The sequence below is a fragment of the Erythrolamprus reginae genome, chromosome Z (assembly GCF_031021105.1).
Source record: "Erythrolamprus reginae isolate rEryReg1 chromosome Z, rEryReg1.hap1, whole genome shotgun sequence".
Classification (NCBI taxonomy): Eukaryota; Metazoa; Chordata; class Lepidosauria; order Squamata; family Dipsadidae; genus Erythrolamprus; species Erythrolamprus reginae.
Window position 1 is genome coordinate 10,712,913 of NC_091963.1, and position 24,011 is coordinate 10,736,923.

Here is a 24,011-nt window from a genome sequence, read left to right on the forward strand (position 1 = left end):
TGGTCCCAGTGGTACTTGGCACGCTGGGCGCAGTGCCAAAGGATCTTAGCGGACATTTAAAAACCATCGAAATTGACAAAATTTCCACCTGTCAATTGCAAAAGGCTGTTTTGCTGGCATCTGCACACATAATTCGCCACTACATCACGCAGTCCTAGTTGCTTGGGAAGTGCCCGACTGGTGATGAAACACAAAATCCAGCATAGTGATCTCGTTTGCTGTGTTGTATTGACATAATAATAATAATAATAATAATAGTAATAATAATAGTAATAATAATAATAATAATAATAATAATAATAATAGTAATAGTAGTAATAATAATACATCCTCTTATAGTAAGGATGGCAAACCTTTTTCAGCTCGGGGGCCAAAGGCCAAATGGATGCACCGGTCACAATGCCTAATTACTAATTTATTTATTTATTTATTTATTTATTTATTTATTTATTTATTTATTTATTTATTTATTTATTTATTTATTTATTTATTTATTTATTAGATTTGTATGCCGCCCCTCTCCGTAGACTCAGGGTGGCTCACAACAATAACAAGAACAATGTAAAAAACAAATCTAATAATTGAAAAGACACTAAAAACCCCATTATTAAAAGCAAACACACACACAAACATTCCATGTATAAACTGTATAGGCCCGGGGGAAATGTGTCAGTTCCCCCATGCCTGACGGCAGAGATGGGTCTTAAGAACTTTACGAAAGGCAAGGAGGGTGGGGGCAGTTCTAATCTCTGGAGCTGGTTCCAGAGGGTCGGGGCCGCCACAAAAAAGGCTCTTCTCCTGGGTCCTGCTAAACGACATTGTTTAGTCGACAGGACCCGGAGAAGGCCAACTCTGTGGGACCTAACCTAACCTTACCTTCAGATAGTTGCAACCAGGCCTCGCACATCTCGGTCCATTTCCTCTGCAGCCGGATCGATCTGGAGCTCTGTTATCGGCTACACAGGCCTTCAGGAAAGCCTTGCCAGCTGCAAAGGAAATGGGCCGAGATGTGGGGGGCCTGGCTGCAACTGTCCAAATCTGAAGAAGTTCCTGAAGACCTCTGACAGCGAAAAGGAGGAGTGAACTTCCGGTTGGCACGCTGGGCCATTTTCGCCAGGAGGCTTTCCTGAAGCCTGGGGAGAGCAAGAACAGCCTAAAAGAAAGCTAAAAATCAGCTGGCCAGTGCATGTATGCACACTACAGCTAACATAGAGTCCTCGGAGAGGGGCGGCATACAAATCAAATAAATAATTATAATTATAATAATATAATAATATAATATATTAATAATATATTTTATAATATAATATATTTATAATAATATAAATTATATTATTATTATTATTATTATTATTATTATTATTATTATTATTATTATTGTAGGGCAATACCTTGCGTGCCCTCAGATATAGTTCCTCGTGCCACTTTTATATAGCGCCTTGGAGTAGTTTATTCCCATGAATAAATAATTTTTATGGAGCGACTGTGAAGTAAATGACTTAGCCCGAATTAGAGCCAAAGCTTTCTGACAAACAGCTGCGATCTTTGATTCTTGTATCCTGTTTTTGGGGGTGGGTGGGGGGGGTGTATTTGGCAGATAATTTTCTTCTTTCTCGAGTGTGACAGCATTAATCTCCTCATCACCATGGTTTCACAGGCCATGCTGCGTTCTGAAATTCTCATTATTTCTGAGGTAATATTTTTGGACCTATGCCGCCACCTAGTGGTGGTTTTCCATTTTTTTCCATCCCCTGAAAGCCAGGCTTCAAAATATCATTCCAATGCCTGCAATAAAGCAGAGATTGTATAATTGACAAGAGAGCCCCAAATCTAATTTTAATTCTGCTTCAAATTAGTAGGGCCGATTCAGGTTCTTAAATGAAACTATATGGATTTCTTATTTTCTAAAAAAATGTACAGCTTCCTTCTTCATAAAATAAATTGTTCCTTGATTGTATGAGTTGTGGGATGAATTGACAGGTCTTGTTCAGGAGGTGTCAAAGGATTTCATTGAGGGCCTCATCACAGTTGTATTTGACCTCACGGGGTGGGTATGGCCAGAGTGGGCGTGGCCAGCTCAATAGTATTCGTCTCTGTGGGGGGGCGAACACTGTCAGCAAAAACAGGTTTTAGTAAAATACATGATGAAGGTTATAGAGGAGATACTCATAGTAAAATATATCTATGAAAGAATAGAAGAGAAGTTATAGGAATAGAACATATCAATGAAAGGATAGAAGAAGAGATATAGGAATAGAAGAAAGGTATAGGAGATATAGGAGAGCAATAGGACAGGGGACGGAAGGCACTCTAGTGCACTTGTACTCGCCCCTTACTGACCTCTTAGGAATCTGGATAGGTCAACCGTGGATAATCCAAGGGTAAAGTCGCCCCGAGTCTGCGGAGAGGGGCGGCATACAAATCTAATAAATAAATAAAATAAATAAAGTGCTGGGGGTTTGGGGATGACACTATGGAGTCAGGTAATGAGTTCCACACTTCAACAACTCGGCTACTGAAGTCATATTTTTTACAGTCAAGTTTGGAGCGGTTAATGTTAAGTTCAAATCTGTTGTGTGCTCTTGTGTTGCTGTGGTTGAAGCTGAAATAGTTGCCAACAGGCAGAATGTTGCAGCATATGATATTGTGGGCAATACTTAGATCTTGTTTAAGGCGTCTTAGTTCTAGGCTTTCTAGGCCCAGGATTGAAAGTCTAGTCTTGTGGGGGATTCTGTTTCGAGTGGAGGAGTGAAGGGCTCTTCTGGTGAAGTATCTTTGGACATTTTCAAGGGTGTTGATATCTGAGATGCGATATGGGTTCCAAACGGATGAGCTGTATTCGAGGATGGGTCTGGCAAAAGTTTTGTAAGCTCTGGTAAGTAGTGTGAGATTGCCAGAGCAGAAGCTACGTAGAATTAGGTTTACAACTCTTCAAGCCTTCTTGGCTATGTTGTTGCAGTGGGCTTTGGCACTTAAATCTTTTGTTATTAGTATAGTGAGCAGTAGGGATAATTCTTACAATTTGAAGGACGGTTCTTTTAAGAGGCAGCCTAATAATAGAAATCAGTAATAATTAGTTATGAATGTTGGGACTGTGGGTTCCTACGGGTACGGTCAGGTACACAGAACCAGTAGAAAAGTTTTGGTCAGAACCGGTAAAAAAATTGATTTTTTTTCTTTTTTTCCCTTCTGGGTTTTGGGTATGTTTTTCCTATCGCACTAAATGAGGTTGAATATGTATAATTTTAGAAGAACTGTGCATGTATGTGAGTGTATGTGTGTTTGTACATACACATTTAGTTTATATAGTAGATGATGTATATTTTTGTGTGTAATATTTACGTACATATATGGCATATATACATAGAATTAAATAATATATTTTGGATGTTCAATAATAGTAAATAGATAGGGAAATTGTATCTCTTTGAGGCAAGGAGAGGCCAGGCACCCTAACCCTAACCCAAACCCTTGATGTGATTGACATCAAGTTGGCCACCTTTAAGCTAGTCACATGACCTTTAAGCCACCCTGTTCACATGATCATCAAGCCACTCCCACCTAGTCACATGGCCGGCAAGCCACACCCACAAAACAAGCCATGCCCACAGTTTGATAGTAAATTTTTTTGCAGCCTTTCACTGCATCAGACTGAAGAAGGGCCTCCTGGCTGTCAAGTAGAGTTCAAATCTCACACCAAGCATGCTTGTATGTAGTTTGTAGTTTACAAACAAACCATCAAAAATCTTCCATCCTATTTAATCCACAGTTTTTAATAAGAAAGCTCCATCTGGAGGTTGAGATGGATTCTAGATGGGCCCTTACGGTACATCCTTTTGTTTCCCTAATGTGAAAAGCTTCCAGCTGAGAGTCCACTTAACCATGTAGATGCAAATAGGATGGATTTCATTAAAAATGGTTGTTTCTGCTAGAGAAGATCCAAAATTAGATTCTGATGCACGTGGAACTGCACACTTCCCATTTAAACAGATAATTAAAAAAGAAGAAGACAGGAAGGGAATTCTTCCACTTCTTTTCGATTCTACACGAAGCTGTTTATAAACTTCCAGTGAGTAAGTATTTTAGCAACAACCACAAAGGAGGGCACATTAGATCACATGTACTACCATGGCGTCATCGGTGAGTAATGCGAATATAGGAGATATAGGAGAGCAATAGGACAGGGGACGGAAGGCACTCTAGTGCACTTGTACTCGCCCCTTACTGACTCTTAGGAATCTGAATAGGTCAACCCTAGATAATCTAAGGGTAAAGTGTTGGGGGGTTGGGGATGACACTATGGAGTCAGGTAATGAGTTCCACGCTTTGACAACTCGGTTACTGAAGTCATATTTTTTACAGTCAAGTTTGGAGCGGTTAATATTAAGTTTCAATCTGTTGTGTGCTCTTGTGTTGTGGTGGTTGAAGCTGAAGTAGTCGCTGACAGGCAGGACGTTGCAGCATATGATCTTGTGGACAATACTTAGATCCCGTTTAAGGCGTCTTAGTTCTAAGATTTCTAGGCCCAGGATTGAAAGTCTAGTCTCGTGGGGGATTCTATTTCAAGTGGAGGAGTGAAGGGCTCTTCTGGTGAAGTATCTTTGGACATTTTCAAGGGTGTTAATGTCTGAGATTCGATATGGGTTCCAAACTGATGAGCTGTATTCGAGGATGGGTCTGGCAAAAGTTTTGTAATCTCTGGTAAGTAGTGTGAGATTGCCAGAGCAGAAGCTACATAGGATTAGGTTTACAACTCTACAATTTACAATTTGCTCAATAATGTCATTTCCTGCCGGGTACCACTATGGCTTTCCTGATTGCCTCTATTAAGCTGGTTTATATTCAGCTTTTTCAGTGATTTAAAGAGTATTTATTAGTATCAGTAAGGGGTTGGCTTTGCTCTTCGTAGGAGAAAAGACAAATTGATTAAATTGATGGTATTTAATTAGTAGAGGTATTTAAAGTGTATCTATTTATTTATGCCTCCCCTCTCTGAACAATCCTGGAAGCATAATTGAATTCAGTTTGAAAGCATTTGATATTAATTCATCAAATAACCCTAAGTTAACTGAAATTAGGGTTTAATTTACAGATCACCAATAATCCAATAGACCAGAATATTTTAGCCCATAGCATTAGTTCCAATGAGTCCCATTGGGATTGGGTGGAATAGAAATCAAATAAATAGTTTGTGGTTCAATATCTTCGGAGTCTTCAGAAAGGGGCGGCATACAAATCTAATTAATAAATAAATAATAATTAATAAATATGTCGTGCAAATATACGGGGTTTTGTATTGCTTAGTCAACGGGACCCGGAGGAGGCCAACTCTGTGTGCTCTTATTGGTCTCTGGGAGGTATGCAGCAAGAGATGGTCCCCACACCATAGAGTCTCTTCCTATGCGGCTTCCTTTTTCCTATGCCAACCGGAAATCTGGTCCCCACCACCATAGAGTCTCCTCCTAGCATGGCGTCCTTTTTCCTTACCTGTCCAAACTGAAAGCCCTATCTATTGTAGAGCCAACCGGTGACCAGGAGCCACAGCAGATGGATGAAAGAGCTACAGGTGGCTGACCTTTGTCCTAGAAGGACATAAAAATAGATTCAGCAATCACCTGTGATCCTAAGGCTTTGATATGCCTACATCTGGATTAATGTGGCACAAATCCCCAGTTGTTTGATAAATTAGGTTAAAATGGAAGATTCATGGTTGGCTGAAATATCTGAATTACAGTAACAGTAAATTGAGTCTTCCTGTATGGTCCCATTAGCAACTAGCTAACCTTGGCTGATCTTGAGAAGATGGTTCAGATTTTGTTAGTTCAGTAGTAACTCTACCTAAGAACGCCTCTACTTACAAATTTTTTTAGATAAGAACTGGGTGTACAAGATTTTTTTGCCTCTTTTCAAGAACCATTTTCCAAGCCTCCGAAAATGTAACCGGAAAAGGCAGGGAGAAGCCTCAGTGGGGCCTCTCTAGGAATCTCCTGGGAGGAAACAGGGCCGGAAAAGAGGGGGAGAAGCCTCTGTAGGACCTCTCTAGAAATCTCCTGGGAGGAAACAGGGCCGGAAAAGATGGGGAGAAGCCTCTGTAGGACCTCTCTAGGAATCTCCTGGGAGGAAACAGGGCCGGAAAAGATGGAGAGAAGCCTTCGCGGGGTCTCTCTAGGAATCTCCTGGGAGGAAACAGGGCCTCCACCCTCCCTGTGGTTTCCCCAATCGCCCGCATTATTTGCTTTTACATTGATTCCTATGGAAAAAATTGCTTCTCCTTCCAAACTTTTCTACTTAACAACCTGGTCACAGAACGAATTAAATTTGTAAGTAGAAGTACCACTGTACTTGGATGGGAGATCAGAAGAAATCTCAGGGCTGTATATTAGATTACAAAATCAAGAATGCATCTTGGGAGAAGACAATCACCAATCTCTTCCACATTTTGCAAGGTGCAAAAAAGTGCAAGAAGAATGATAAAGGAAATGGAGCCCCTCCCTTATGATACCAGGTTGCAATGCCTTGGTCTCTTCAGCCGTGAAAGATGGTGTTTAAGGGATGACGTGTATAAAATCATGCATGGGATAGAAAAGGTGTACAGTAAGACCTCACCTATCGCTGGTGTTACGTTCCAGACCCGGCCGCGATAGGTGAAATCCGCGATGGGGAATTTATCGACTGATAGTACTTATTTAAGTATTTATATTGTAATTGTTTTGGTAAGTTTTCATTGTTTTAAGTGTTTATAAACCCTTCCCACACAGTATTTATTTTAGATACAGTATTTAAATACAGTACTTACAATTTTAGATATATATTTTTTTTTAAAAACCTGCCGATCGAGTTCGGCGGGCTGTTTAAATCTGCCGATTGGCTTCCTCAGAAACCCGCGATGAAGTGAAGCCGCAGTAGGTGAAGCGCGGTATAGCGAGGGACTACTGTATAGAGAAAAATTATTTTCTCTATCACACAATACTAGGAGAAGGGGGCATTCCCTAAAGCTCATAGATAAGAAAGTGAGGACAAATCAAGGGAAATATTTCTTCACCCAGAGGGTTGTTGGTTGATGGAATTCACTTCCAGAAGAGATTGTGAACAGCTGTCAGCCTTGATAGCTTCAAGGCAGGATTAGACAGATTCATGGATGCCAAGTGTATCGGTGGTTATTGAAACGGATGTCCAAGTGCCACCTCTATGTTGGTTGAGGCAGGCAGGATTCCCTTGAGTACCACTTGTTGGGGGTCAAGGGAAAGGGAGGGTCTTGCCTTCTCTTTCTGCTCAAAATCCCCAAGGACAATTGGTGGGCCACTGTGTGATACAGAACGCTGGACTCGATGGGCTTTGGCCTGATTCAGCATGGCTCTTCTGATGTCCTTATGTCCTTATATTATTGCCAAGAAGCCCATGAAATCATCAAGAGTCGGTCCCAACTCGAAGGAATTCTCATCTTTACCTTCCTAGAAGCAGAAGTGATCCACATGCAAGATTTGTGCCTCCGTTCAGTCATTTAGAGCAGAATTCCCAGTCTTGTTGCTTTAACAACCTTTGCCAGTTTGAGACTTACAGAAGTTCCAGATTATAGCTCTGTTAACTCCCGTCCAGCATGAGCCCAGAGAATGTGGGAGGACTAATTGAGACTCTCAAAAGGCACCAAACAGACCAAAACTGGCAGGCAGCCTTTTCTGTAAATAAAATGTAATAAGCAGGAAGCAAAAGAAAGAAAGAAAGGTTTATTATTACTCGGATGCTGCTCCAAATATTGCTCCTCGGTTGCAGAAACACCGCTGGTGGGGATGCCCCATTGCATTGGAACGCGGGCTTAATAAACACCAATTGCTTCTCGGCATGAGCTGCCATTCGGAGCAGTTGAAAGCACATGATCTCACCATTGTAGAGGCACCACATTTCCTGTAATAAATATATCATGCACCACATCGGATCTGAGTGACAGCTGTGCTGTAGGAAAATTGAAGAGGGGTTGGAAACTGCGTAGGCTGAAGGGAAGAGGCCTGTTTTACTTCTCCTTGTAAACGTGCACTATTGATCCTGCTCAGTGGCAGATGTGATGGGGCGAGGGGGCTGGGAGGAAAGGGTGGGGGGAAAGGATACTATGATCTTTTTATAGGAAAGTTAATGAAAGCGTCATGTCAAATAATATTAAGAAGAAGAAGCAGGAGCATCGGAGGCTCGCGGTGCGTGTCGAACGCAAAGCTCAAATTATCTCTCGGAATAATTTATAGGCACTATGGAGAACCAGCAGCCTTGAGGCCAATAAAGACAAGGCCCGGGGCTGAAATTATTGGCTCTGATTGAGATTCAGGTCCCTGTTCTCCTGTTATAAATTCTTCAAGATTTCATCTGTAGGATGAGTTGTTCTTATTAAGAATGTCATGTTGAGTTGAGCCCTCGACTCCTGGTGAGCGCACAGACGCGTCTACGTGGTTCTGCTGGCAGCGTATATTTATTTAATTAAGTCTGCATCCCGCCCATCTCTCGATCCGAAGCGACTCTAGGAAGCTTGCAATACAATAAAAACATAAATAAAAGAACATTGCCACAAAAAAAAAAAGCAACAAGAATCACGTACAAGTTAACACATGAATGCTGCAGAGGTGGTATCTTCTTTATTACTCCACGGGTCACCTCCAGCCTAGAGCGTCTCCATCCTGGCCCCATGCCAATCGAGAAAGCCAGGTTTTAAGTATTAAAGTTTGCTGCCAAATCAAAACCAGAAGCACACACAGATGACTGATTCAGCTGGATTCAATAATGTTCTGCCCGGCTCTCTGATAGGAGCCTCCCAAATTTCAAGGGTACAAATTTCAGACACACCCTCGTTTGAACATTCAAAACAATGTTCTTTATCACAAAATGCAAAATAAACAAAGCACTCTTTTTGTATTGCAAAGAGCACTCTTCCCAAAACAACCGGGTAGTCTGTACAGTTTCCCTTAAGCAGTCATTAAGTACTTAGCTAGCAGCTGTGAAGAAACTTCACACTCCTTTTTCTTCCAACGAAGTGAGACACACACACACGTTGCTCTGCTTTGATTTCAAAGACATGAAAAAGCAACAAAGTCCAGCAACACAAGATTCCTGACGAACTCCGATCAGACATTCTTCCACAACGGCCAAACCCACATGCTGCTATTTACAGCAGCAGCCCTAATTACTGGAGTCCCACCCAAACACAGGTGGCCTCCCTTATTTCCTGTAATATGTTCTTACTTGGTCTCTTCTACGCATAATTCTGCACTTGCGTGGGTCCAAAATGTCATCATCTGAATCAAGGGAAGATAAGGGAGATTGACTGCCTGGGCTGTGTGCCAAGCCCTCCTCTGCCGAGTCACTCCCACCTTCTTTTTCGTCCAAGGAAACTAAAATCTGAACTGATTCTGTCGGCAATAACACAGGCCTGTGACATGTTGAATTTTCCCCTGCATCCACCTCCCCATTCCCTGGGGCAGAAGCTAGGCCAACCAAAACAAATAACTTCTTTATAAATAAGAATATAGATGAAGTAATTTTTACAATATCATTATAGATTCCTCTTCAAGCAGTTACAGGTAGCAGAGAATAGTTAGTTTCATTTCAGCAGCAGACAAGCACAGAGTGGACAATGTTTGCAGAGTTTTGTGAATGGGATGTTAAGCTGGGCTCAGGCTATGCCTTTCTGATGTTTAATTAGTCTGGTCAGCTTCAGCACATTATTTTATCCCCTGAAAAAGATTTTCAGAGGGAGTAGCAATGAAAAAAAATCTGCAAAAACGTAGGGTAGGAAAAACTGCTTCGGAGGGAGTAGGAATTTTTTAAAAATTCAGCAAGCCGGGGAAATTGTTAGCACCGTGTTTGGGCTGGAAAAGCCTTTTTCAGAGGGAGTAGGAATGAAAACAAGCCTGCAAAGACTTAGGGCTGGAAAAAAACTTCTTCAGAAGGAGTAGGAAGCCGGGAAGATTGTTAGCACCTAGTTAGGGCTGGGGGGGGGGGGGACTTAGAAAAAGCCACATGCAAAATATAATATGCACCCAAATTTTCAGCCTCTTTTAGGGATGAAAAAATTAAATGTCAGAAAGGCATAGCCTGAACCCAGCTTAATAACCCACTCACAACACTCTGCAAAAATTGCTACCAAAATTTGCTACCATTAACAGATTAAAAGGAGGAAAGTATATCCTATATGGACAAAGAACATTCATACCATTTACATTGAATTTTAATCAAATATAAATGAAAGCAAAGCAGATTTAGTTTTAAATTTGCTCTATCTTTTAGTTTTTGATCACTGGGTTGGTTGGTGCTTACCCAAATGGAGTCCACTTCTTAGGAGAATTCCATACATCCCCATCATTCATTCAGAGTTCAGCCAAAGGTTAACTTCTCAAAGGAAATCACTGAGCAAAGGTTTTAGAAAGCTACGAGAGATTTTGCATGCTGAGCAATTAAAATCAGAGATGGTATATATTTACCTTCCCTAACGGTTCGCAAATGTGAGTGTGCTGACCTCTGTGCATGCGTTTTGCTTCAAACTTGCAGAAATAGTATGGCAAAGAGACAGGGCAGGTGGGAGCTACCAGTTCGCATGAACTAGTCCGAAATAATAGAATTCCAAGGTAGATCCTAACACCTTCAGAATACTGCAATTAATGATTTGGTAGTAAGTGGAATTTCCCCCCAATGTAATGCTTCAAGGTAAGTGTTGTGTACAGCAGTGTTTCCCAACCTTGGCAACTTGAAGATATTTGGACTTCAACTCCCAGAATTTCCCAGACAGCATTTGCTGGCTGAGGAATTCTGGGAGTTGAAGTCCAGATATCTTCAAGTTGCCAAGGTTGGGAAACACTGGTGTACAGGGAGATGCTCATGAATTTGCATGCCGGTCGCGGATTGGCTAAGAAGCGACTGGCAAATTCAAAGCACTGTCAAACCGCGCCTCCAGCAAGCCTGCCTTTTAAAAAGAGCCGCACTCCTCACGTATTGCACTTTTTTCGTACTGTATATAGTCAATGAACATTCCTGACTTTTCCAGATGGGTATTAAAATAAAGATACTCATGCTACAACGGTTCCTCCTGTTCCTTGAATTTAATAGTAAGTTCTTCCAAACGTGAGCAAAATACAATTGCATGGCTGTTGATCCCATGTAGATATACATTGGGATCAACAGCCATACAATCGTATCTTTATTCTCTTGATGAGATATTATTTTACACAACATCAGAGAAAATTAATCAAAGTTACAAGGCATTCAAGAGAATCAATAAAATACATTCTGAGATTGTTGCTCGTTATTTTTACCCTCCCAGTGATAATATCCTGCCCCATAAAGTAAAATGTTTCCTTCAATCTATCCTTACATTTCCTTGCTAACTAACAGTTTTGATATCACAGTATTTTTCCCCAAACTCTTTTGTTTCTCTAGAAGAGATCCTGAAAAGCCAAATTGCTCACTGGTGGTCTCCCGATGGCACAAGATTAGCCTACGCAACTATTAATGACTCCCGGGTCCCATTAATGGAGATACCCATGTTTACTGGAAGCCTTTACCCGAAAGTGGAATCCTATCACTTTCCAAAGGTAGGCTAGATTTTACTATTCATCTAATATTCAAGATCTGGTTACTTTTGTTGGAAGATACAATTCAAAGTTAGCCGTAAGCAAGATTATTTCTGAATGGATCTTTTAACTATAGTCTTCAGAGTCATATTTATATAATCACAGTTTTGTAATACTAGTGTCAACTCTTTTGTTTCTCTAGAAGACATCCTGAAAAGCCAAATTGCTCACTGGCGGTCTCCCGATGGCACAAGATTAGCCTACGCATCATTTGATTTGGAGACTTTGGCCTGCCACATATTATAATGCAGAATGTATTCGTTCTGTGGGAATTTGGGAGGGACTGCTACATGAGGGAAGAAGGGAGATAGCCATAACAAATTCCTTCTAGATTCTCAAGGTCATCCTTTGTTCGACACCTGCCCGGAAGCTGATGGCAGTCACGGATACGTTGGCAGAAAGAGACTGGTCAATGTGGTGAATTAGTGGGTGTGGAAACAAGGGAATTAACTTTCAACTGGGTGGATAAACCCAAGGGTCTTCAGATTCGTGTTTCTTCCAGATGTGCCAACAAACTGGAACTTTGAGGAATGCTGTGCCTTAGACTTTAATTTTGGATGTTATTTGGAACCCTGACAACTAGTGGTGCTGGTTTAGCAACCACTATTAGGTCATGAGGCAAAGCGCACTTTACTCTTACTTCAGCTTTCTTTTGCTATACAGATTTGCATAGCTCATATATGCAAGAATGGGTCACGAAGTTAATTGATCATCACCCTCATAACGCCAAAGAGTTATTAAATGAGGTTGTTTCTAAATTATTATTATTATTATTATTATTATTATTATTATTATTATTATTTATTAGATTTGTATGCCGCCCCTCTCCGAAGACTCGGGGCGGCTCACAACAACATAACAGTGAAACAAATCTAATATTAGAAACAAAACATTTATAAAACCCCAGCAATTAAAACCATACAACACATACATACCAAACATAAAATATAAAAGCCTGGGGGAAGGTGTCTCAGTTCCCCCATGCCTGGCGATAAAGGTGGGTCTTGAGTAATTTGCGAAAGACAAGGAGGTTGGGGGCCGTTCTAATCTCTGGGGGGAGTTGATTCCAGAGGGCCAGGGCTGCCACAGGGAACATTGTTTGGTCGACGGGACCCAGAGAAGGCCAACTCTGTGGGACCTTATCGGCTGCTGGGATTCGTGCAGTAGAAGGTGGTTCCGGAGGTATTCTGGTCCAATGCCATGTAGGGCTTTAAAGGTCATTACCAACACTTTGAATTGTGACCGGAAACTGATCGGCAGCCAATGCAGGCCACGGAGTGTTGCAGAAACGTGGGCGAATCTGGGAAGCCCCACGATGGCTCTCGTAGCCGCATTCTGCACGATCTGAAGTTTCTGAATACTTTTCAAGGGTAGCCCCATGTAGAGAGCGTTGCAGTAATCGAACCTCGAGGTGATGAGGACTGAGCTAGGTCACATTTTCAGCAAGGCTGTGGTCAGAGTCTTCAAGATGACCAGAGGATCAATGAGGTGGGGGTGGAAAATAGGGCACTTTATGTGACGTTTTATGGACTATTCCCATGCTGAATACGTAAGCATTATGCTGAATACATAATACATTATGAGCTACGGTGGCGCAGTGGTTAGAATGCAGTACTGCAGGCTGCTTCTGCTATTGCTGGCTGCCTGCAATTTGGCAGATTGAATCTCACCAGGCTCAAGGTTGTCTCATCTTTCCATCCTTCCGAGATGGGTAAAATATGGGGCCAGATTGTTGCGGGCAGTATACTGTCTCTGTAAACCGCTTGCAAAGGGCTGTGAAGTACTGTGAAGCGATATATAAGTCTAAGTGCCATTGCTATAAAAATCAGTCAATGGTAGATTTCCATCCTAACTATCATTATGTCCTCCTTTTGTCTTCTAGGTTGGCACAGAAAATCCAAGCATTTCCTTACATGCAGTTGTGTTGAATGGGCCTCCTCATGTTCTAGAGATGACTCCTCCAGATGATCCACGAATGAGGTTTGTGTGGTGCTAACTTAAAGAAAGCAGGAGAACACTGTTCTGCCCCAGCTGTGGACCACAAAGAAAGCAGCACACACAAACTTTGTACAAACCTTAGTTTTACTAATTAAGGACTACTAATGAGCTTTCTTATTAGTCATCAAACACAAATACAGTGTAAAGCAGTCTTTTCTGAAGACCAGCTGTTAGGTCAACTTCATTAACAGCCAGTACAAGTCCATGAAATAATAACTCAGCCCTGAGTAAACAGTCTTGTAGATAACAGCAATATTTATTATTTATTTATTTATTTATTTAGATTTGTATGCCGCCCCTCTCCGCAGACTCGGGGCGGCTCACAACAAAGTGAAAAACAATTTATAACAAATCTAAATTTCTACTAAAAAACATTTTAAAAATATTGTGGTGGGTTGGCAAAATGCCCAGAAGCAATTTGCAGGAAAAATGCCAAGAGAGAACAAGAGCCAATCAGATGTTTCTGGAGTCAGGAAGGAATATGGACAAAGTTGTTTCCTGCAAATTGACTCCTTCCTTGTCATCCTTTAAATAAGTAAGGGAAGTGGCCAATTATCCCCAAGCCTTACTCCCGAGTAGACCTCCTCCTGGGGAACCCATTCCTGCCTTTGGGCAGTTCTTCTTCTTCGTCACTTATAGGAGCTTCTGGAGGTTCTAAAGGCCCTGGATGAATCTTCGCCTCTAGCACCAAGTCCTCTCTGTCGAACTCGGGCAGTAGAGCTCATGCCGCTGGCCATCACCATATCAACCTCTTTACTGTCAGGATCAGCTACCAGCTGCATGAGCTGCTGGCAGGACATAACAAACATAAAATGAAGCTTTTGGTATATAGTCAGCTGCCTTTATCCTTAGATTTTCTAATTCTAGTCATTGTTTATTTCCCTGCCTATTTTTTGGGTGCTGGTTGTATGTTTTTAATATCAAATAGGCTTGTCTGATTGTCTCGACTCAGATTTATGGCTGCTGGGGACAGAGACATAATAGTAGCGATATAGGTTCTGTCACAAACCACACTCAACATATAATCCTGAGTGGGTTGCTGCTTGGACAGTCCAGTGCTCAGTCCCAGTTGGAAAAACAGAGATGCGCGCACATCTCCATGTTCCGGACACATGCTCCTGCCTATGGTTCTGCGCATCTGCAGGAAGCAAAGTCTCATGCCAGGATATTCTCACGCATGAGATTTCAGCGGGGGTTTTTGCTTCTGTGCATGTGCGGAAGGAAAGAAATTGGTGAAATCTCATGTGCCCAAGCATCCTCCCATGCGATGTGTTTCCTGCACATGCCAGGAAATGCTGGCAATGGGCAGCTTGTCACCGGGTATTAGGTGTATTCATTGTCTTGAGTTATTGATTGATTGATTGATTGATTGATTGATTGAATTTCTATGCCGCCCCTCTCCAAGGACTCAGGGCGGCTCACCACATATTTATTTATTTATTTATTTATTTATTTATTTATTTATTTATTTATTTATTTATTTATTTATTTATTTATTTATTTATTTAAATTTGTATGCTGCCCCTCTCCGTAGACTCGGGGCGGCTCACAGCAGTAATAGAAAAAACAATATACAATACAAATCTAATAATTAAAACTAAAAACCCATAATTTAAAAAACATGCACACAACATACCATACATAAACAATATAGGCCTGGGGAAGTTATCTCAGTTCCTCCATGCCTGACAACAGAGGTGGGTTTTAAGGAGCTTACGAAAGGTGAGGAGGGTGGGGGCAATTCTGATCTCTGGGGAGAGTTGGTTCCAGAGAGTCGGGGCCGCCACAGAGAAGGCTCTTCCCGCCAAACTCTCCAAAAAGCATAAAAAGCAATCATTCCATTCACTCCACATTCGTACAAATAATAAAGGCAGAGTGTCAATAAATAAATTCTGGCTCTGATGCTACCGTAATCAAATGAAAGGAGAGCATTTTAGTCTTTCATCTACATTCCAAAATAAGGCCATAGAAAATTTTTAGCTAGCCAGAACAGGTATATTCAGTTTCATAGGTGCGAAATGCAGTGGCTTCCAATGTAGATTTAGTATACATTGCATTGCAGCTTTATAGATTCAGTATACATTGCAGCTGAAATGGTGGGATGGAGCAGGGAAGAAATAGGAATATTTGCTGTGGGTGAGTAAAGAGAGGAAAGGAAGAGATTGTGCTTCACTCCGTCTGGGCAAAAATAGAATGGGGGGCCCTCCCGGGAACTGTAAGGTTTGAATGGAGCAATGAGCTTTCAGAAACAGTGAAAAATACAGGGCACAGAAAGTTCATGTCTTAATGGGTCATGTTTGCAGCAACAGCCTGGTAATTACGAAAGTTTCTGAACAGCATAGATGAGAACAGCCCAGGGTGAAAATACAGGGCAAGGGGGATTCCTAGGGAGCCAGTGAAGAACTGGAGACAGTCCTGTGTTCTCATGGATTTGATGGTGGCAGGCTCCTTGAAAGCTCCTTGAAACTCTACTTTCAATCATGGAGAAAGCAAGGATTGCCACAAGTTTGCCCCAGGCAGAGCTTCCCTGCAAAGAGGACAAAAAATAGCAATTTCCAATTTCCAAAAGCTGGTCAACTGATGACCCACAAAGAAGAGAGTAGATCTAATGGCATGTAATAAGGAGTGGATTTTCTGTAGGGAGGGGGAACATTGCAGGGGAAGACTAGACTAGAATGGAATGGAATATTTATTATTTATTATTTATTATTTATTATTCATTATTCATTATTCATTATTCATTATTTATTTTATTAATTCGATTTCTAAGCCGCCATTCTTTTGAGACTCAGGGCGGCTTACAAGTAATATATACATGATAGAAATCTATATAAAATTACAATAATATAATAAATATTATATTATATCCCCATAGTTAAAAACCAACCAAACAGATTCAGACATTCTTTCATTGGGTGGGGCAAGGTATAAAATTTCAACGGCCCCAGTCCTGCAGGCAAAGATGGGTATTTAAAACTTTACCGAAGGCAAGGAGAGTGGGGCCAGTACAAATCTCTGAGGGCATTTGTACTGCCCCAGCCCTATGGAATCTCTACTCCATAGGGCCGGGGCCGCCACAGAGAAGACTCTTACTCTAGGCCCCACCAGACTGTCTGACTAATGGGACCTGTAGAATAGAGGTCCTAAATACTGTAGAATTCTTTATTGGCCAAGTGTGACTGGACACACAAGGAATTTGTCTTTGGTGGCTATGCTCTCAGTGTATCTAAAAGAAAAGATACATTTGTCAAGAATCATGAAATACAACACTTAATGATTGCCTTAGGGTACCAATAAACAACCAGGAAACAATATTAATATAAATCATAAGGATGCAGGCAATAAATTACAGACATAACAGTCATAAGTGGGAGGAGATGGGGGATAGGCAACTCAATCCAGATATCACATGTGAGAGAAATGGAATGAAATATTAGTTGGCCTTCTCCAGGTCCTGTCGACTAAGCAATGTCTTTTGGCAGGACCCAGGGGAAGAGCCTTCTCTGTGGCGGCCCCGACCCTCTGGAACCAGCTCCCCCCAGATATCAGAGTTGCCCCCACCCTCCTTGCCTTTCGCAAGCTCCTTAAAACCCACCTCTGTCGTCAGGCATGGGGGAATTGAAATTTTTTCCCTTCCCCCTAGGCTTATAGAATTTATACATGGTATGCTTGTATGTATGAGTGGTTTTTTAAATTGGGTTTTTTAAGATTATTTTTAATATTAGATTTGTTTACATTGTCTTTTTTTATTGTTGTTAGCCGCCCCGAGTCTTCGGAGAGGGGCGGCATACAAATCTAATGAATGAATGAATGAATGAATGAATGAATGAATGAATGAATGAAAGAAAGAAAGAAAGAAAGAAAGAATGAATGAATGAATGAATGAATGAATGAATGAATGAATAAATAAATAAATAAATATTTTTCTTATGGACTTCTCTATGTGAGTGCTAAATAAATACTGAAATATTTATTTCATTATGAAATAATTTTAATGAAAAAACTCCCCTTGGAAGAATAACCATGTTATATATTTGCATTGGGTCCTGATGTACAAGAAACCCGATATCTAGACTACGGCCACTAAACTACAAAGCTTAACACTGCTCAACGCATTAGCACGTGGACATATGGAAAAGCTAAAAAGGAAATGAAAAGACTAAAACACCTTCTCACCAGCAATCAACACCCAGAAAAGCTGAGATTAATAACAAGAATAACATTTGACAAACAATCAAACTGTAAACAGAAGCCTAATCAAGGAAGCATCAATGTCTTCCATTTAGGTGGCGAATTTGGGACAAGAGGGAATATTTAACCTGTCCAACTTGCGCTGTGTCGCTGTGTTTTTCTGCCAATTTCTATCTCTTTGGCAAACGACCATATTCTGTATCTCCTACCTGCCAAGCTGCAGCTGAAATCTTGGGCTAAATCTTGCTGACAGCTGCAGAAACTTGTTTATTATTTCTCATCTTCCTGCCTCGATTCCCGACTCTTTTCCAAAACGCAGGAGTTTTCTCCCCAGCAATCACAGCACATTAATCCCAATGAGAGCAATGGCTCCTTATGCATATTTTATAGCCAGCAAATGAACTCATTAAAATTGTATGGACTGTACACATTATGAAAAGCTATTGTGTGATAATTTAAAGATGGCTTTGACCTGCAGATTCCATTTGAATATGACCAGGCATGGTGGTTTGTCAGTCTTCCTGTTGTGGAGGGCTCTTTTTTTTTCACCCCCCCCCCCCACCACACCTCCAACTCTAATTATAGCCCATAGTCCGTTCTCAAATATTACAATAAAACTCTTACATTCTGCATCAGATTTGAATGTTCTTTGTTAGGTGGAATTTCTGAGATGGACAAAGCCAAAATAATTTTATTTGTTTGTTTGTTTGTTTGAGTTGAAAGGGACCTTGCAGGTCATCAAGTCCAACCCCCTGCTCAAGCAGGAAACCCTACAGTACCCCAGCCACATTGCAGTCCAATCTCCTTTTGAAAATGTCCAAAGTTGGGGCATTCACAACCTCCGCTGGCAGGTCGTTCTACTGCTTGATCGCTCTGACCATTAGGAAGTTCTTCCTTATTTCCAGGTTGAATCTCCCCTTGGTCAGCTTCCATCCGTTGTTCCTCGTCTGGGCCACTGGTGCCCTGGAAAATAGTGTGACCCCCTCCTCCCTGTGGCAGCCCCTCAAATATATGTAGGCTGCTATCATTCCCCCATGGCCTTTTTTTCACTAGGCTATCCATGTCCAGTTCATTCTTCATATGTCTTGGTTTCTAGTCCCCTTATAGAAACATAGAAGACTGACGGCAGAAAAAGACCTCATGATCCATCTAGTCTGCCCTTATACTATTTTCTGTATTTTATCTTAGGATGTATATATGTTTATCCAAGGCATGTTTAAATTCAGTTACTGTAGATTTATCAACCACGTCTGCTGGAAGTTTGTTCCAAGGATCTACTACTCTTTCAGTAAAATAATATTTTCTCAGGTTGCTTTTGATCTTTCCCCCAACTAACTTCAGATTGTGTCCCCTTGTTCTTGTGTTCACTTTCCTATTAAAAACACTTCGCTCCTGGACCTTATTTAACCCTTATCATTTTGGTTGCTCTTTTCTGTACCTTTCCCAGAGTTTCTATGTGTCTTTTGAAGTGTGGTGGCCAGAACTGGATGCAATACTCCAGGTGTGGTCTGACCAGGGCATTATAGAGTAGTATTAACACCTCCCTAGTCTTGGAGTGTATCTGTATAAATGTAAATGGAGTGTATTTAAGAAGGCATTGTCTTATTACAGCTTTCAAGGACTGTTCCACTGACATCTTAGATATTGACATCTAAGAGAAATCAAGATTCTAGTTCTCTCTCTTTTTTAAAAAAAAAAATCTTTATTTTTATACCAGACCTGGATTTCAAATAGAGGTCTGTCTTTTTATAACCAGGACACCTGATCACCCCTTTAGTTGCCAAAGAAACCTTTTATAGACCTTCAGCTCTTGTAGCTTATTAAGGCTATTTGTTGGTCTCCCTGGGCTTCTGTACTTTGGCTAGAGGTGATTTAGAAAAACTCAGGGGGGTTTTAGGTGACTCATTGCAGACTAAAATGTACTGAGAATCACCGGGATGATTCAGATGTTGGAGTGGGGAAATTTAGGTCAGATATTTAATACTGATTTTGCAGTATTCTTCCCTTGGAGTGGGTGGGAATGGAAATTTTGCCGTATCCTTCACCTGCCACGCCCACACAAACGGTAGGGAAAAATTTTGAATTTCACCCCTACTAAAGACCATCCATACCATCATCTTTATAGGCCATTCCTTCTTGGAGCAAAGTCGGTGCATCATGTATAGAATGGGAACTTTTAAATGAAGAGAGCTAGTTTGGTCTACCGGTTAAGACATCCAGCTAGAAACCAGGAGTTGATAAGTTCTAATCCTGCCACGATTGACCTCTCCAGGTCCCTAAGAGGCCAGTAAGGGGCATACATAAGTGCACGGGTCTGCCTTTCGTCCCCTGTCCAATTGTCTTTCCTTTCTCTCACTTATCATATATATTCTCTTCCTTTCATATATCCTCTCCTCTAAGTTCACTTTACCCTTATATATATTACTACATGTCTATTTTTCTTCCTATGTATTTGTGTATTGGACAAATGAATAAATAAATAAATAAATCTTTGACTAATAGCTGGATAACTGTGCTTTGCTACAAAACTATGTGATGGGGTTGATAAATTGACAGTTAAAGCTTGAACATTAATGAGTATTTATGATTAGCCTCTCTTGCCCTCTTCTCTCCCTTTCAGATGGGATGGGGAAATAAAATGTCTTCTAACTCCTTAGCAGGGAGTGGAATGTCTAAAGTTCTCCCCGGCTGCAGGCCAGATGAGTCAACTGCCAACAGGCCACGCCCACTGGCAGTTGGAACTTAGGCAGTTGGAATTCTTTTCAGGAAGGGAGGGGGTTATCTCTACAAAGATGATTAGGGGACTGGAGACTGAAACATATCAAGAAGAGTTGCAGGAACTGGGTATGTCTAGTTTAATTCTAGTTTAATATACTCTCTTTCATATATCCTCTCCTCTAAGTTCACTTTTACCCTTATATATATTACTACATGTCTATTTTTCTTCCTATGTATTTGTGTATTGGACAAATGAATAAATAAAAAATAAAATAAATAAATAAAAAATAAAAAAGTGTAAAAACCAGCTGGTTGACTCTGGGCTTGTCCCTCTCTCTCTCAACCCAACCCACTTCCCAGGGTTGCTGTTGTGGGTAAAATAGGAGGAGGAAAGAATACGATATTGGGTACGTTTGCTGCCTTGAGTTATTAATAAATGTGGGATTATTAAAAAATGTTTTTAAAAATGCCCCCACTTTTTTTCCCCAGGGAGTATTATGTAACCATGGTGAAGTGGGCAACCAGCACCAAGATTGCAGTCAACTGGTTGAATAGAGCACAGAATGTTTCTATCCTGACTCTCTGTGACGCAACCACGGGCGTCTGCACAAAGGTATATATTTGCATTATTATTTTTTCCCAGCGAATGAAGGCTTGTTTTTTCATTTTAAATCCCAAGCTGACTGAGCATACAATCAATCAATCAACTAAATAAATGAGGAAAATCCTCTGCTAGCATCTGAGCAATTCCTTTTTCTGTGATATTAATGGTTTGTTTTCATTTTTCAAGTCTGAAAATGGAATGTCATGGAGTGATAAATCATGATCAGTCAATCATAAATGCGTTCATCATGAATTATAAGCAGTGAAGAGCTGCAAAAATGTTTACTACCACACTGTGGGTGTGGCTTGCTGGACATGTGACCAGGTGGGAGGGGCTTGACTATCATTTGATCAGAGTGGCTTAAAGGTCATGTGACTGGCTTAAAGGTGGCCAACTTGATGTCACTCACATCAAGGGTTTGGATTAGGGTGCCTGGCCTGGCCTCGCCTCAAAGAGATACAATTTCCCTATTTATTTACTATTGAACATCCAAAACATGCTATTTAATTCTATGTACAATCATACCTCGTCTTACGAACCTAATTGGTTCCAGGGGGAGGTTCGTAAGACGAAAAGTTCGTAAGACGAAACATTGTTTCCCGTAGGAAACAATGTAAAATCTATTAATCCATGCAACGTAAAAAAAACGCAAAAAAACACCACCGACCGGCTGTCACCTTTTGAAACAGCCGAGGGTGCTTCCCAACATCTTCCTGAACCCGAACGCCAAACCCGAACTTCCGGGTTTGGCATTTGGGAGGCCACCGAGAAGCCCCCCGGCTGTTTTAAAAGGTGACAGCCGGGCGGCGGGGCTTCCTAGCGGCCTCCCGAACCCGAACCTTTGCCGAACTTCTGGGTTCAGCGTTCAGGAGGCCGCTGGGAAGCCCTGCCGCCTGGCTGTCACCTTTTAAAACAGCCGTGGGGCTTCTCGGCGGCCTCCTGAACGCCGAACCCGGAAGTTGGGGTTCAGGAGGACACTGGGAAGCCCCCCGTCTGTTTCAAAAAGCGACAGCCGGGCGGCGGGGCTTCTCGGCGGCAGTGGTGGCAGGTTCGTAAGAAGAAAAAAGTTCGTAAGAAGAGGCAAACATTTTCTGAACCCCGGGTTCGTATCTCAGGTTGTTCGTAAGGTGAGGGGTTCGTATCATGAGGTACCACTGTATATATACAGTACTGTAGTCCCTCACCTATCGCTGGTGTTACGTTCCAGACCTGGCCGCGATAGGTGAAATCCGCGATGGGGAATTTATCGACTGATAGTACTTATTTAAGTATTTATACTGTAATTGTTTGGTAAGTTTTCATTGTTTTAAGTGTTTATAAACCCTTCCCACACAGTATTTATTTTAGATACAGTATTTAAATACAGTATTTACAATTTTAGATTTTTTATTATTTTTTTAAAACCCTGCCGATCAAGTTCGGCGGGCTGTTTAAATCTGCCGATCGACTTCCTCAGAAACCCGCGATGAAGTGAAGCCGCAGTAGGTGAAGCGCGGTATAGCGAGGGACTACTGTATATATATGTGTGTGTGTCATATTACACACAGGCACACAAAAATATACATTACCTATTATACCAACTGTATGTTTATGTACAAACACATACAGGTCTTTGAAAGTTATACACATTCAACCTCATTTACCCAGAGCCCAGAAGGGGGGAAAAAGAAAAACATTCAATTTTCTTATTATTATTATTATTATTATTATTATTATTATTATTAATGCATACCTGACCATACCTGTAGGAGCCCATCCCTGATTATAAGATACAACACTTAGTGATAACGATGGGATACTAAATAAGCAATCAAAATCATACTAAGAAACTAAATAAAACAATATAAAGCATAAAGATACAAGCAACAAGGTAGAAAAGGAGAAAGGTAATAGGAAGGGTGAGAAGAATAAGTAATACAGTCTTAGTAGTTTGCCAGTGTTGTGGTAATTAGTTGTTTAGCAGAGTGATGGCATGTGGGAGTGGGGCTGAAACGGTTCCTTCAGTCTGGTTGTTCTGGTGTTCAATGCTGGTGAACCTATGGCATGCATGCTACAAGTGGCACACGGAGCCATATCAGAGGGCACACAAAGCATTGCCTTATGCCAGTTCCAGCGGGTACAAGTGCGCTAGCCAGCGGATTTTCTTGGGAAAAGCCGTTTCACTCTCCTGAGGCTTTAGGGAAGCTTCCTGTAGCCCCAGAGTGCAAAAAACAGCACAATGAGCCAACCAAATGTTTGGAAAATGGATTTCCGGTTTCCCCGTTGTGCTGTTGTTTGCACTCTGAGCTTCGTGAGCATTCCTGAAGGCTCTGGAGTGCAAAAAATGGGCAAACCTGGAAGTCTGTTTTTCCGAACTTCCGGTATTTCTGTTTGGCCGTTTTCTCACCATCCCAGGCTTCAGTAAGGCCTGTCGTTGCAAAGGCAACGTGAGGCTCCGCCCACCCACCTTACCCAGACATCGCCATTTGGGTTCTTCTACCTGTTGCGCATGCGCAGAAGGTAAAAGAACGCAAATGGCAGTGTCTAGCTGGGTAGGTGGAGCCTCATGTTTTTTTCGTGACTGGTTCTCCGACGACCAATAGGCATGAGTAAACTGGGAGCATTTCGCCTCTAGAGCTGCCCTGAGTTTTTTGTAAGGCTGTGTAAATGTTTGAAATAAATAAATATCTCCATGGATAACTGCTGAGCTGTAAATGCATTCACTTGTCCAACGAGGGAAACAGCACTGGTTTAACAAGAATCAGAACCAAGAATAGCTTGAGTATCGTTTGTGTTACCTTCCTTTAAAGCTTGCTCAGATGTTTCATCTCTTTTTGCTCATTCACGGTTGGAAGCGAGTCAAAATCCTTTCTGCACCGATGAACAAAATATAATAAACGCAAAGCGCCGCGTAA

The 24,011-nt window shown here is 41.4% G+C and overlaps 1 protein-coding gene across 3 annotated transcripts in view; it reads left to right on the forward strand.

Moving 5' to 3' along the window:
* The window catches only part of DPP6 (dipeptidyl peptidase like 6), a 571,062-nt gene that overhangs the window by 501,789 nt on the left and 45,262 nt on the right, over positions 1 to 24,011 (forward strand). For all 3 annotated transcript variants that reach the window (XM_070728861.1, XM_070728858.1, XM_070728859.1), the window contains exons 9-11: positions 11,413 to 11,567; positions 13,489 to 13,586; positions 21,003 to 21,126. In XM_070728861.1, coding sequence (XP_070584962.1) covers positions 11,413 to 11,567; positions 13,489 to 13,586; positions 21,003 to 21,126 — 377 coding nt within the window. The remainder of the gene's footprint in view (positions 1 to 11,412; positions 11,568 to 13,488; positions 13,587 to 21,002; positions 21,127 to 24,011) is intronic.